Genomic DNA, 14,104 nt, shown 5'->3' with positions numbered 1-14,104 from the left:
TGGCACGGCTGGTGGGATGCTCACAATCAGCTGTGGTTAGTACCTACCGAAAATAGTCTGAGAAGAGGGAACCCACAAACTGCCGGCGAGGTGTTGGACGACCACAGCTCATCGATGCTCAAGGTGAGTGAAGGCTGTCTCGGATGGTACGTGGCAACATAAGGGTGACTGCGGTGCAACGTGCCAGTAATTGGAATGCTTGTGATGGGGGTAATGTGTCACAACACACGGTACATTGAATCCTGCTAAAAATGGGGCTGCATGGCCGCAGGCCACTCCGAGTGCCCATGCTAACCATGGTTCACTGGCGACAGCACCTGCAATGGGCACGCGAGCATCAAAACTGGACCCTGAGTGATTAGAAGAAGGTTGTCCGGTTCGATGAATCACGTTTCCTCTTGCACCGTGTGGACAGCCAGGTATGCATGCATCGTTTACCTGGGGAAGTGACGGTGCCTAGATGCACCGTGGGACGAAAACAAGCCGATGTCATGCTTTGGGTGATGTTCTGCTAGGATACTCTGGGTCCAGTCATCCATGTGCCGGGCACTGTGATGTGCACAGTGTATACTGCGTGGAGATGGGGGAAACCCCCTGGTGCCATTTGACACAAATACACTTACCTAAACATCATTGCTGACCAGGTATACCCTTACGTGGCAGTGGTCTTCTCCTCTGACGGTGCCGTCTTTCAGCAGGATAATGTGCCATGCCACACCGCCCGGATTGTTTGAGACTGGTTCGTGGAACATGTCTCTACTTCCAGGTATTGCCCTTGCTTCCAAATTTCCCAGGCATCAATCCCATTGAGCATCTGTGGTTTGTATTGGAACAGCAACTCCGATCTGCGGCATCTCAGCCACAGACATTACAGGAGTTAAAGGATCTGCTGGTTACATGTTGGTGCCAGATACCACAAGACATGTTTAGAAATCTTGTAGAGTTCATGCCTCGCCGGGTACGAGCTGTTTTGGCTGCACGTGGGGGACTAACATCATTAGGTAGGTGGTCATAATGTTAAGAGCTCATCGGTATGTGTGTATGTATATATATATATATATATATATATATGTATATTTTAATTAATATGATAAATAAAAGTAAAGATGGCAGTTCGAAACTCCGGAAAACTTAAAAAATTACATCAAAACGTCAAAAGAAAGTTTCAATAGCCTACATCAGATAAAGGCGGGAAAAGTTTACTAAATACAGAACTCCGAAACGGGGAATAAAATATGAAAAATTAATAAATAGACCCCGTTTCGGAGTTCTGTATTTAGTAAATTTTTCCCGCCTTTATCTGATGTAGGCTATCGTAACTTTCTTTTGACGTTTTGATGTAATTTTTTAAGCTTTCCGGAGTTTCGAACTGCCATCTTTACTTTTATTTATCATATTAATTAAAATATACATATATTTACATTTGCATCCGTTGCTGCTGCTTTGCGCGCTTCGGTGCATTTGCCATATCCAGTTTTTTTTTTTTTTTTTTTTTTTTATGAGAACCCCAAACGCGAGAGGTATTATAACCTATAGTACTTAGTACCGTGCTTGGGTTGGAGGTTGAGAAGACGAAAGAAGATATTTGTTGATATTGGACTTGAACTTCTGTAGATTGTAATTTTCAGGAAATACGTATGAAGGAAGGTTGTTCCAGAAAACGGCAGTTGAATGAATACATGAGGAAGATGAAAAGTTGGTTCTGTGGGTTTGAAGTTGGACAGTAAATGGATGTTGGCTGGTGGCGGCACGTGTTCGGACTGTTTTGAAAGAGAGAGCGGGAATTATAGAAGCCAATTCAGAAGAACAGTGCCCATGGAAGTATCTGTAGAAGAGGCATGCAGCAGAAACAGTGCGTCTATGAGACAGCGAGTGGAGAGACTCTGTTAGAGATGAATCATTAATTAACCTAACTGCCCTCTTCTGAATGGAATCAAGAAGCCTGAGAGAGGTTTTGGGGGCACCACCCCATGTGGGAACAATATTCCATGGCAGGGCGGATTTGCGATTTATACAGAGTGAGCAGCTGTTTGGAAGAAAAGTAACGCCGAGAGTGAAAGAGAAAACCAAGTTTTTTAGATGCAGAGGAAGCAATATTTGTAATGTGCATGTGCCAAGAGAGATTAGAAGTCAGGGTAACCCCCAAAAGAGATATATCATTTTGCCTAGAAATTGGAGTGTCACTAAAGATAAGCATAGGAGCAGAAGAATCCTTTTTGCGAGATATAAGACAAGATTGAGTTTTAGAAGGGTTGAAATCAACTAAGTTGTCTTTGCCCCACTGGAGAATTACCTGAAGATCGGCATTTAAGGAATTGGCAGCAGATTTTCGAAAACTTGAAGCTGATTGAGCTGGACAAGGTTTCTCAAAATGGAAAGTTGAATGCAATGTGCTATCATCGGCAAAACTATGGATAGGATTTCCAGTCAATGGAAGAAGGTCATTGATATACAAGAGGAAAAGAGTGGGGGAAAGAACTGAACCTTGGGGGACACCGGCATTAGTGGAGAAGTTAGAAGACAGAGAGCCATCTACCATCACCCTCAGTGAGCGATCAGAGAGAAAACTGGATAACCAATTACTAAAAACAGTTGGCAAACCATAAGATGGAAGCTTGTTTAGAAGACCTTTATGCCAAACATGATCAAAAGCCTTTGAGATGTCAAGAGCAACTACTTGTGTTTCACCGAACCTTTCCATTGAATTAGTCCATAAATGGGTAACATAAGCCAGAATATCACCAGTGGATCGACACTGACGGAATCCATACTGGCGATCGTTGATCAGACGGAAGGTTTCTAGGTAGTTTAAGAGTTGGCGGTTAATTGATTTCTCCATTACTTTAGAAAGAGTAGAAGTAATTGCAATGGGACGATAATTGGATGGGAGGGATTTGTCACCCTTTTTAGGAACTGGCTGGATATGAGCAAATTTCCAAGCAGAAGGAAAAACACCTTTGGAATAAGAAAGTGAAAAAAGGCGGCAAAGAATAGGAGTAAGTTCAGGAGCACAGGTTTTGAGAACAAGTGGAGAAATACCATCAGGACCTGGAGCTTTCTTAGCATCAAGATTCATCAAAATCCTTCTGATATCCTTTTGACGGAAGACCACAGGAGGCATTGAATGGAGCGTGTTAGGAATGGTGGGAGGTGTTTTACCAAGATCATTAATACATGAGCTCAAAGAAAAATGGGATGCTAGCAGGTCAGCTTTATCCTTGGCTGAAGTGACAACTGAACCATCTTGTTTGGACAGAGGTGGGAGCAGAGATGGGCAAAAGTTGCGGCCAATAGCTTTGGCAAGAGACCAGAATGCTCGGCTGCCATTAGGGCAAGAAGCAAGTTTTCTACTCTTAGCCTGTTCAAACTCTAGTTTGGATTGATTAATAACTGCTTTACAATTGTTGCGAGCTTTGGTGTAGGCAGAAAATGAAACTGAAGAATTAGAAACAAGCCAATTACGATATGCAACGTTCTTCTCTTGGACAGCCTTAACACATTTATTGGAAAACCAAGGTTTAGATAAAGGACGAGATTTTAAAGTGGAGTGTGGGATAAAGGATTCCATTCCTGCAAGAATAATTTCACTGACACGATCTGAGCAAACGTTGACATCAGAAGTTTGGAAACAGTAATCAGACCAAGGAAAAGAAGAAAAGAAGTCTCGCAGGTCATCCCATTTTGCATTCTTGTAATGCCAAACAATACGAGGTTGGGAATAGCCATGAGATAAAGGTTCCATTGGAGAAGAGGCAATCACCAAGTTGTGATCTGAAGTGCCTAAAGGACCTCTCACTTCAACCTTGTACTTAGAAGGATTGTTTGTGAGAAAAAGATCAAGCGTATTGGCTGTATGATTAGGATTGTCCGGTATTCTTGTAGGTAAATGAACAATCTGTGCTAGGTCATTAGTAATTGCAAAAGCCTCAGCATCTCGACCTGCTGGGTCGGTGTGACTAGGAAACGGAAGCCAGCTGGAGTTGTGAACGTTAAAATCACCAAGGAAAATTACCTCACTGTTAGGAAAGTTGGACTGGAGAAAGTCAAGTTGCAAAGAGAGTAAGTCAAAGAGCTCCAAGTGATTAGTGGAGTTGGGAGAACGGTAGAGACAACAGATGAATTTTACACAATGAGGCAGAGAGATTTTAAGCCAGAGAAGATCAAAGAGAGGAGATTCCAAATTGCCAAGTCTCTGACAGGGAATATCAGAACGGACATATGCACAAGTACCACCTTTGAGGCGAAAGGAATCATACAGCAAATAATTTGGACATCTGAGATGAGCAGTAGTTGAATCAACTGATAACTGAGATTCAGTCAGAAAAAGTACATGGGGTTTGGAAGACTGCAAGTGGAAATGGACATCGTTGAGATTAGAATTGAGACCACGTATATTTGTGAAATGAATTAGGAAGTCCTTGGGAGGTTTAGATCTTTTCGCAGATAAGCTTGCTCTATTATTTTGACAATTCATGGTGTATTCAATAGTAAGAAAAAGTGGGTGGGACATGCTGTATGATGTAATGAAATTTTTGGATATGGCGTACATGTGGTAAGAATATACCCAGATCCTTGACATAACGTGGCCTCGACAATGCTCCCCGCATACACACTACTCGGACTCCCTCCAGTCACTATCTGGCAGAGTAGAGGTAGCAAGATTATACACTAGCTGATCTGGAAGCTTCCTAGAGAGTTACCAATAGGTTCAGTCCGGTGTACTAACTAGCGGCCGGCCTGCGAACACCGTTTTAGAGCTGTACCCTCGAAATGTAAGGAATATTGGATCTCGCCACGACATTCATCATAACCTCAAAAATCATCAATCATACTGCATGATGGAAGAGATAGGGAAGGGTTGGCCGGAACTTAGCTCTAGAGACTAAACATGGGTTCCACCACTTCAAGCCTCCAATAAGCAAAGTGGTGGTTTTTCACCGGTTGATGAGAGTAATCTACCACCTAGTACTGCCTGGTAACATAGAGGGGCGGCGTTCCTCCATGTGGTGTGGGCGCCACACCTCGACCCCTGCTTACGTTGGTTCACACCTGGATGGTCACCCACCATGTACTTGTGCATGAAGGTTATACCCAGGATTACTAACAGTCCCACCATCGTGAAGGTGCAAGCAGAGGATTTGGCTGTCATAGACCGTCCGGACTTCGCCGAAATTGGGTCCACTTTGACTTGAGTGTCACCCGAATATCAGTTCCATCAGCGTTTTAGACTCACAGGTAGCAAGAACAGCTTGTCTGGCATATCTGAGAGAATGTCTGTGACAGCCTCAAGGACTGCAAGTATGAAATATATAAGAAAAACTAGTCTAAAATTTTGTCTATGTATGTATTATATGTACCTTCATAATATTACATAGTGAAATGCAAGCATATGGCATCGAAATGAAAATAAGAAACAATTTAATATTAAATGTAATATTTATTAGAAATTTCAAACAAATCTTTCAAACCAGCACCTTTGCTAGCTAAAAAAAAAACTTATCTGGCCAGTGTTATCACCAATTTCGCAAAAGTGTTGATAAAGGAGTTTTCCCTTTTCACGAATGATGAGTGAACTTAACAGAATTTTATTTTTAGTTCGGTCTTCTATCCACAGATTTAAAGCCTTTTCCATTTTTTTTAAATTTAACATCGCGAGTTACAGAGCAAATTTTTGAAGCAATTAGCGCGTTTTCACGGACACTATGGTGGATTTTTTCTTCCGATTTTTTGATTGATCGTACCGTTGACGCATTGATTTTATAATGTTTTGCCACTGAGGAGACACTTTCACCATTAGAAATTGTCTAATAACTCAATTTTATTTGCTAATGTCATCGCCTTTTTTGATCTTTTCACATTTCCCTTGTTATTCGTAGCCATATTTTTGTACAGGTTAGAAAGTTAGAAAGTTTATTTAACTCTCTGATGTTTTCTGTTTTTACTCTTTAATACTATCTTTTATATATTATATTATTATATATATATATATATATTTATTTATTTATTATTATTTTTTTTATTTATTTTATTTTTTTTTTTCAACTCACAATCTTTACATTCATTTAAATTGATTATATTTTAGGCATGTTCTGTGCTTCATTTAGTAAAGCATTTGATTAAACTTCAAGCCAAAGGAGAGAAGATAGCAGAAGATTTACAAGCATTGTTTACTGGAGAACTTAATCCGGTAGCCCCAAAAGCTCAGAAGAAGGTACCTGTTCCTGAAGGGTTAGAAATTTATTCTGTATTTTTGAATTTTAATATAAATTTGAACAATTAGTGATGATTAACATCTAATGAATAGCTTAATTTAACTACAGCTTTTTTAAATATCATTTATATTTAATAATTTTGGCCCTAATGTATGCAGTGTAGTCGACTAATCTTTAGAGTGTAGCACAAATATCAGAATTCAAGAATTTTGAAGCAGATACTTTTAATTATTCCCTATTTGTCAACAACTTTTAGAGGGAATGGACGTATGAAATTGTGCTTTTTTTGGCTGATGCTACATAAGCTCATATGCTTGCTTTCTTGCATCACATGCCTCTCTACTGCTATCGTCATATGATTATTATGATCTTGTTCAGGTTGCTGACAAACTAAATAAATATTTTGCATAAATAAATAAATAAATAAATATGATAACTGAGAAGAAAGTGTAAGAGAAATTTCTGAAGCCAAAAGTAAATAAGGCACCCCTACAGCTTTTTACAGCTGATGAAATTTATCCAGTTATATTAAAAGAAGCTGCAAAGGGGAATTTAGATGCAGAGGAAGCAATATTTGTAATGTGCTTGTGCCAAGAGAAGCCAAAAGTAAATAAGGCACCCCTACAGCTTTTTACAGCTGATGAAATTTATCCAGTTATATTAAAAGAAGCTGCAAAGGGGAATTTAGATGCAGAGGAAGCAATATTTGTAATGTGCTTGTGCCAAGAGAGAGAGAGAGAGAGAGAGAGAGAGAGAGAGAGAGATTAGAAGTCAGGGTAATCCCCAAAAGAGATATATCATCTTGCCTAGAAATCGGAGTGTTACCAAAGATAAGCATAAGATCAGAAGAATCCTTTTTGCGAGATATAAGCAAACGTTTGGCCATAATTATGAACACATCCTTGGAATCAAGGAAGTTCTTATGGATTGGACATATGCAAATGTCTCTCCTAGTTGCAAAGGAGAATCAAAGGGTGATATGATCACTTATAGACTTGTAAGCTTCACTTCTGTCTCAAGGAAAATAATGGAGTTAGTAGTTCAAGAAGTATTGCAGATCACCTTAACAGGAATGGAATTATACAGAAATCACAGCTTTGGTTTGTTAGGGGGGGGGGAAATCCCATATGACAAGTCTGATTAGCTAATACGATGCAGCAACAGAGGAACTGAATGCAGTTAATAACTGTGACATAATATATATTTAGATTTCAGTAAAACTTTTGACCCTATTCCATACAAAAGACTGCTGTAGCAAAATGGATGCAGTGTGGAAATAGGGGCATGTTATTGCTATGGATAATGGGATGGCTGAGTGGCAGAAGACAGAGGGTAGTTATGAATTTGCACTGCTCTTCTTGGACTAATGTTGTTAGTGAAATCCCTCAAGATTCAGTTCTGGGCTCCTTATTGTTTACAGTAATTATTAATAGTACTGATGAAGGTATATATCAAGCTTATTGTCTAAGTTTGCAGATGATACAAAGGTTGGCAGAGTGATTAAAGACAGAAATCAAGGTATACCTTGAAAAGACATAGAAAGGTTGGGAAAATAAGCTGAGAAGTGGCAATTGAGTTTTAATATTGATAAATGTAAGGTGCTCTATATGGACAGCATTAATCCCAGATTAATATATCAGTTAGGTAGTACCACACTCAAAGCAGAGAACAATAAAGACTAGGTAATTGTACAGTCCAGCATGAAGTTTCTGAGCAGTACAGACAGGCTGCTAGAACAGCTCATGGGGTTTTGTTGATATACAGGAATTTTGCCATCAGGAACAAGGTGCTTATCCCATTAAATAAGAAAATGGTTAGGCCACATGTTGAGTACTGCATATAAACCTTGAAGTTTCATTTTAAGAAGGATGTAAATCTCTTGGAATGTGTGCAGTGAAGAGCAACCAGATTATTCAGGAACACGAAGGAGTACCCTTACCTCAAAAGACTTTAGTTCGGCAAATTGCAGTGCTTGAAAACTAGGCACTTTCAAGGAGACCTGATTGAAGTGTTTAAGGCTTTCCATGGATTGAGTAAACTTAATTAGCGGTATTTTTAAATGAAATAAGAGTAAGAAATCATCACTAAACTTTTAGTGATGATTTCTTACTCTTTCTTGGGAAACACAAACAAGGGATATAAAAAATTAAAATTGAAAAAAGATTGCTGTGTTGTTAGATGTGTGAAAATTTACTTTTAACCAGAGTAACTGATTGTTGGAACAAATTACCATCTGGTGTTGTGGATAGTGGGTAGTTTGAATAACTTTAAGGAAGAATTAGATTTTTTTTAATGAAAACTCCAAACACGAGAGATATTAGAACCTATAGTACTTAGTACTGTGCATGGGTTGGAGGTTGAGAAGACGAAAGAAGATATTTGTTGACATTAGACTTGAACTTCTGTAGACTGTAGTTTTCAGAAAATACGTGTGGAGGAAGGTTGTTTCAGAAAATAGCAGTTGAATGAATAAATGAGGAAGATGAAAAGTTGGTTCTGTGAGTTTGAAGTTGGACAGTAAATGGATGTTGACTAGTGGTGGCATGTGTTCGGACTGTTTTGAAAGAGAGAACAGGAATTATACAGGAACAGGAAGCCAATTCAGAATAACAGTGCCCGTGGAAATATCTATAGAAAAGGCATGCAGCAGAAACAGTATATCTATGAGACAGAGTGGAGAGACACTGTTAGAGATGAGTCATTAATTAACCTAACTGCCCTCTTCTGAATGGAATCTAGAAGCCTGAGAGAGGTTTTGGGGGCACCGCCCCAGATGTGGGAATAATATTCCATGGTAGGGTGGATCTGCGATTTGTACAGAGTGAACAGCTGTTTGGAAGAAAAGTAATGCCGAGTGCAAAAGAGAAAATCAAGTTTTTTTAGATGCAGAGGAAGCAATATTTGTAATGTGCTTGTGCCAAGAGAGAGAGAGAGAGATTAGAAGTCAGGGTAATCCCCAAAAGAGATATATCATCTTGCCTAGAAATCGGAGTGTCACCAAAGATAAGCATAAGATCAGAAGAATCCTTTTTGCGAGATATAAGACAGGACTGAGTTTTAGAAGGATTGAAGTTAGCCAAGTTGTCTTTGCCAAGAAGTAATTGAAATGGGATGATAATTGGATGAGAGGGATTTGTCATCCTTTTTAGGAACTGGCTGGATATGAGCCAATTTCCAAGTAGAAGGAAAAACACCTTTGGAATAAGAAAGTGAAAAAAAGGTGGTAAAGAACAGAAGTAAGTTCAGGAACACAGGTTTTGCGAACAAGTGGAGAAACACCATCAGGATCTGGAGCTTTCTGAGCATCAAATTTCGTCAAAATCCTTATGACTTCCTTTTGACAGAAGACCACAGGAGGCATTGAATGGAGTGTGTTGGGAATGGTGGGAGGTGTTTTACCAAGATGATTAATACATGAGTTGGAAGAAAAATGGGATGCTAGCATGTCAGCTTTATCCTTGGCTGAAGTGACAATAGAACCATCTCGTTTTGACAGAGGTGGGAGCAGAGATGAGCAAAAGTTGTGGCCAATAGCTTTGGCAAGAGACCAGAATGCTCGGCTACCATTAGGGCAAGAAGCAAGTTTTCTACTCTTAGCCTGTTCAAAATCTAGTTTGGACTGATTAATAACTGCTTTACAATTGTTGTGAGCTTTGGTGTAGGCAGAAAATGAAACTGAAGAATTGGAAACAAGCTAATTACGATATGCAGCATTCTTCTCATGAACAGCCTTAGCATATTTATTGGAAAACCAAGGTTTAGATAAAGGATGAGATTTTAAAGTGGAGTGTGGAATAAAGGATTTCATTCCTACAAGAATAATTTCACTGACAAGATCTGAGCAAACGTTGACATCAGAAGTTTTGAAACAGTAATCCAACCAAGGAAAAGAAAAGAAATCTCGCAGGTTATCCCATTTTGCATTCTTGTAATGCCAAATAACACGAGATTGGGAATAGCTATGAGATAAAGGCTCCATTGGAGAAGAGACAATCACCAAGTTGTGAACTGAGATGTCTAAAGTACCACTCACTTCAACTGTGTACTTGGAAGGATTGTTAGTGAGAAAAAGATCAAGTGCCATCTGGTTAGGATTGTCCAGGATTCTTGTTGTTAAACGAACAATCTGTGCAAGGTCATTAGTAATTGCAGAAGCCTAAGCTTCTCAACCAGCTGGGTTTCGGTGTGACTAGAAAATGGAAGCCAGCTAGAGTTGTGAATATTAAAATCACCAATGAAAATTACCTCACTATTAGGAAAGTTGGACTGGAGAAAGTCGCTGTTGCAAAGAGAGGAATTCAAAGAGTTCCAAGTGATTAGTGGAATTGGAAGAACAGTAGTTTTTTGTTACAGTTTTAGGATTTGACTTTCAGATGCAACAGTCCATATTTGCATTTTTGTTAATTAAAAAATTTTTACTACTTGTAAACTGAGATTTTGTTTTAATGTCTGATATAATAGTATATGCTATGTAGTGCAAGGAAGACACACTTTTGCTGCACTGGCAAGGGGAAAAAAAAAAAAAAAAAAAAAAACCCAAGTGGATAAGAAAATACAAATTATATGCTTCCCTCCTCAGGTATCTGTCTAGTTGACCTTTGAATTTATTCAAATATTTGGCCTCGACTATCTGTGAGGGCAACTTGTTCCAATAATCCATGTGCAACAACAATCAACAATCAGTGTAATTTATTATAGTTCCATAAATGAGAATAAAATTTTTATAAGATTAAAGATTTTGTTGTACAGTCAGTCCTCGTATAGCACGATAGCTGTGTTCCTAGAAACCCTTGTGCAGTGCAAAATCATGCAATATAAACACCAGGCCCTATGGGAAAAATAGGGTTATGTGCCGACCACCCAAGATTGAACACACATTTGTAACCAAAACATTACCAAACAATAAATAATCGTAATAAAATACTTACGTATTTTATTATGACTATTACGTAATAAAATATTGCTAATGCTTTTGCTTCTGTCGTAAGCAAATTTGTTCTTTTTTTGATTTTCTATCCAAACAGATGACAGCCGTTCCATCTCTTCCAATTCTTTGTGTCTTGATCTAATGGATTTTAATTACATTGAGTTGTTCCTGCTAAGAAAGTTGTTTTTATTTTCTCTGCATTTTTTCTGATTCTTGGCATTGCCTCATTTAGGCCTGTAGCATGTGCAATATCACATGGTCTTTCATTTTGCTCAAAGCATTTCACAATTTTATATTTTTTTCTCTATAGACAGAGGTGTACTGGCCATAAGCCTTAGAGGGGGGAAACACCAGTGGGCCGGAGGCCAGTGTGATTTTAGCCATAAATGCTAGTATTTGTACTGGCCACTACAAATTTTCCCAGGTAAGAATTTTTTTACCCAGTCCGCCTCTGTTTATCGATATTTCTTTTCTTTTTCTCTCTGAATCTGTAGTATCTTCACCAGGATGCTTCCTTTTTACTCATTTTTAAGGAATAAAGCACAATTACAAAATGAGGAGGCACGTTTTGATACACACAAAAAAAGCTGCACATGTGTAGCAACTGAATAAACAACACCATAAAGGCAGAGACACTATTAATACCTCACTAGCTCACATTTTACTAAAGCACATTTCTGGGGGTTACTACCATAAAACAATAAAAACAATTTCCAGTTGCATTTCCGCTGTGGAATTTGTTATAAACGGTTAGTAAACTCGATCTAATTGCATTTGTGATAATACTAATAGCTGGAATTGTGTCGATTTTTACGTTATTATGGCAAAATGTGTTTCCCCTTCACTAATATAAAAAACATAAATACATTTTCTGAATCTTCTCTTCATTCCTATCGTGTTGTGTTCAGTTGGTGTGATTCTGCGTTCGACTGCCATTTCTTGTAAACACAAATATACGATATCGTTCCCCTATTTATAAATCGTGTATGATCGAATTCGTGTAGGGTAAACACGTGTTATACGAGGACTTACTGTATTCTTTTTTGTTGAGAAAATCTTCTCAGACATTGAGTGACCAACCTTAATAGTTTGATTTTTGAATTATTGTATGGATAGGATGGTTCTCGATGGCATCTTTTAGTTTTAACAGCTTTAGAAATAGTGGTCTGGTTTCTGCATTGTATTAGGAATTCCAATGTAGTGTAAATTTTATTTCTTTAATATTTAAGTACAGTCAGTCCTCGTATAGCACGATAGTTGTGTTCCTAGAAATCGTCGTGAAATGCAAAATCGTGCAATATAAATAACAGGCCCTATGGGAAAAATAGGGTTAGGTGCCGACCACCCAAGATTGAACACACATTTGTAACCAAAACATTACCAAACACAATAAATGATCATAATAAAATAGTGCTAATGCTTTTGCTTCTGTCATAAGCAAACGTGTTTTTTTGTTTGATTTTCTATCCAAACAGATGACAGCCGTTCCATCTCTTCTAATTCTTTGTGTCTTGATCTAATGGATTTAATTACACTTTGAGTTGTTCCTGCAATGAAAGTTGTTTTTATTTTCTCTGCATTCTTTCTAATTCTCGGCATTGCCCCATTTAGGCCAGTAGCACGTGCAGTATCACATGGTCTTAATTTCGCTCAAAGTGTTTCAAAATTTCATATTTTTTCTCTATCAACAGAGGCAGACTAGCCATAAGCCTTACCGGGGAAACCCCGGTGAGGCTTATGGCTAGTATAAACGCTAGTATGAGGCTGCTACAAATTTTCCCGGGTAAGAATTTTTGACCCAGTCCGCCTGTGTTTATCAATATTGCTTTTCGCTTTTCTTTTTCTCTATGAATCTGTAGTGTCTTCACTAGGACGTTTCCTTTTCACACCTTTTAAGTATTTTACTCATTTTTAGGGAATAAAGCACAATTACAAAATGAGCAGGCATGCTTAATACACATAAACAAAGCTGTGCATGTCTAGCAACTGAATAAACAACACCGTAAAGGAAGAGACACACTAACACCTCACTAGCTCACATTTTACTAAAGCACATTTCTAGGGGTCACTACCATAAAACAATAAAAACTATTTCCAGCTGCGTTTCTGCTAGTGGAATCTGTTAAAAAACTGGTAGTAAACTCAATCTAATTGCATTTACGATAATACCAATAGCTGGAATTGTGTGGGTTTTTACTTTATTATGGCGAAAAGTGTTTCCCCTTCACTGGTATAAAAAACAAATACATTTTCAGAATCTTCTCTTCTTTGCTATCGTGTTGCATTCAGTTGGGATGATTCCGCATTCGACTGCCATTTCTTGTAAACACAAAGGCGAATCGTGTATAAGCGAATTCGGTTCGTGTTATACAGGGTGATTCACTACCAGTGCGACAAACTTGCAAGTGGTGTAGGGGGCACAAAGACGAATCGGAATCACATAGCATTGCAGGGTCCGAAATGTCTTCGTCATGCAGTAGAGGACGTTGAACGAGAGGTCGCGTGAACAGCGATCCCGCTGGAAGTCAGCATTTGCGAACCGTTTCTGTTGAAGAAACCAAGTAGCAAAAGTCCTCTGGAGTGAATAATCTGCAGGCTCCAATGATTGGACGGGTTGCAGATGGTATGAACTCATTTGGTTTGTTGACAGTATCCTCCATACAGTGGATTGGGAAATACCCAAATTTGGCCTATCGCTCGAGTACTCGTACTTGGATTGCCTTCTGCAAGATGTAGGACATTCTCCTCATTGTCTGGCGTCCTCGTCGTTCACTCTCGATTCATGGTACCTCTCATGAAACAACCAGTCTCACGTAACCTTCTGTGCACACGTGTAAAAATCATGATGAGGAGCACGCCTGTGCGGCAAACGTTCCTGGTACAAGCGCAGAGTGGCGCACCCATTACAGTCCGCAGCTCCATACGCGAGTTGCATGTCGGCCAGTTCAACGTTTGAATACTCGTC

The 14,104-nt window shown here is 38.9% G+C and overlaps 1 protein-coding gene across 2 annotated transcripts in view; it reads left to right on the top strand.

The window, feature by feature from the left end:
- The window catches only part of g (adaptor-related protein complex 3, delta 1 subunit-like garnet), a 364,057-nt gene that overhangs the window by 220,247 nt on the left and 129,706 nt on the right, over positions 1–14,104 (top strand). For both annotated transcript variants that reach the window (XM_090374354.1, XM_090374353.1), the window contains exon 17: positions 6,083–6,228. In XM_090374354.1, coding sequence (XP_090230480.1) covers positions 6,083–6,228 — 146 coding nt within the window. The remainder of the gene's footprint in view (positions 1–6,082; positions 6,229–14,104) is intronic.

This window comes from Mastigoproctus giganteus, chromosome 5, assembly GCF_048544385.1.
Source record: "Mastigoproctus giganteus isolate SK-2022 chromosome 5, ASM4854438v1, whole genome shotgun sequence".
NCBI classification, from domain to species: domain Eukaryota; kingdom Metazoa; phylum Arthropoda; class Arachnida; order Uropygi; family Thelyphonidae; genus Mastigoproctus; species Mastigoproctus giganteus.
Note: the sequence above shows the minus strand (reverse complement) of the source record. Positions and strands in the feature narration are given on the sequence as shown.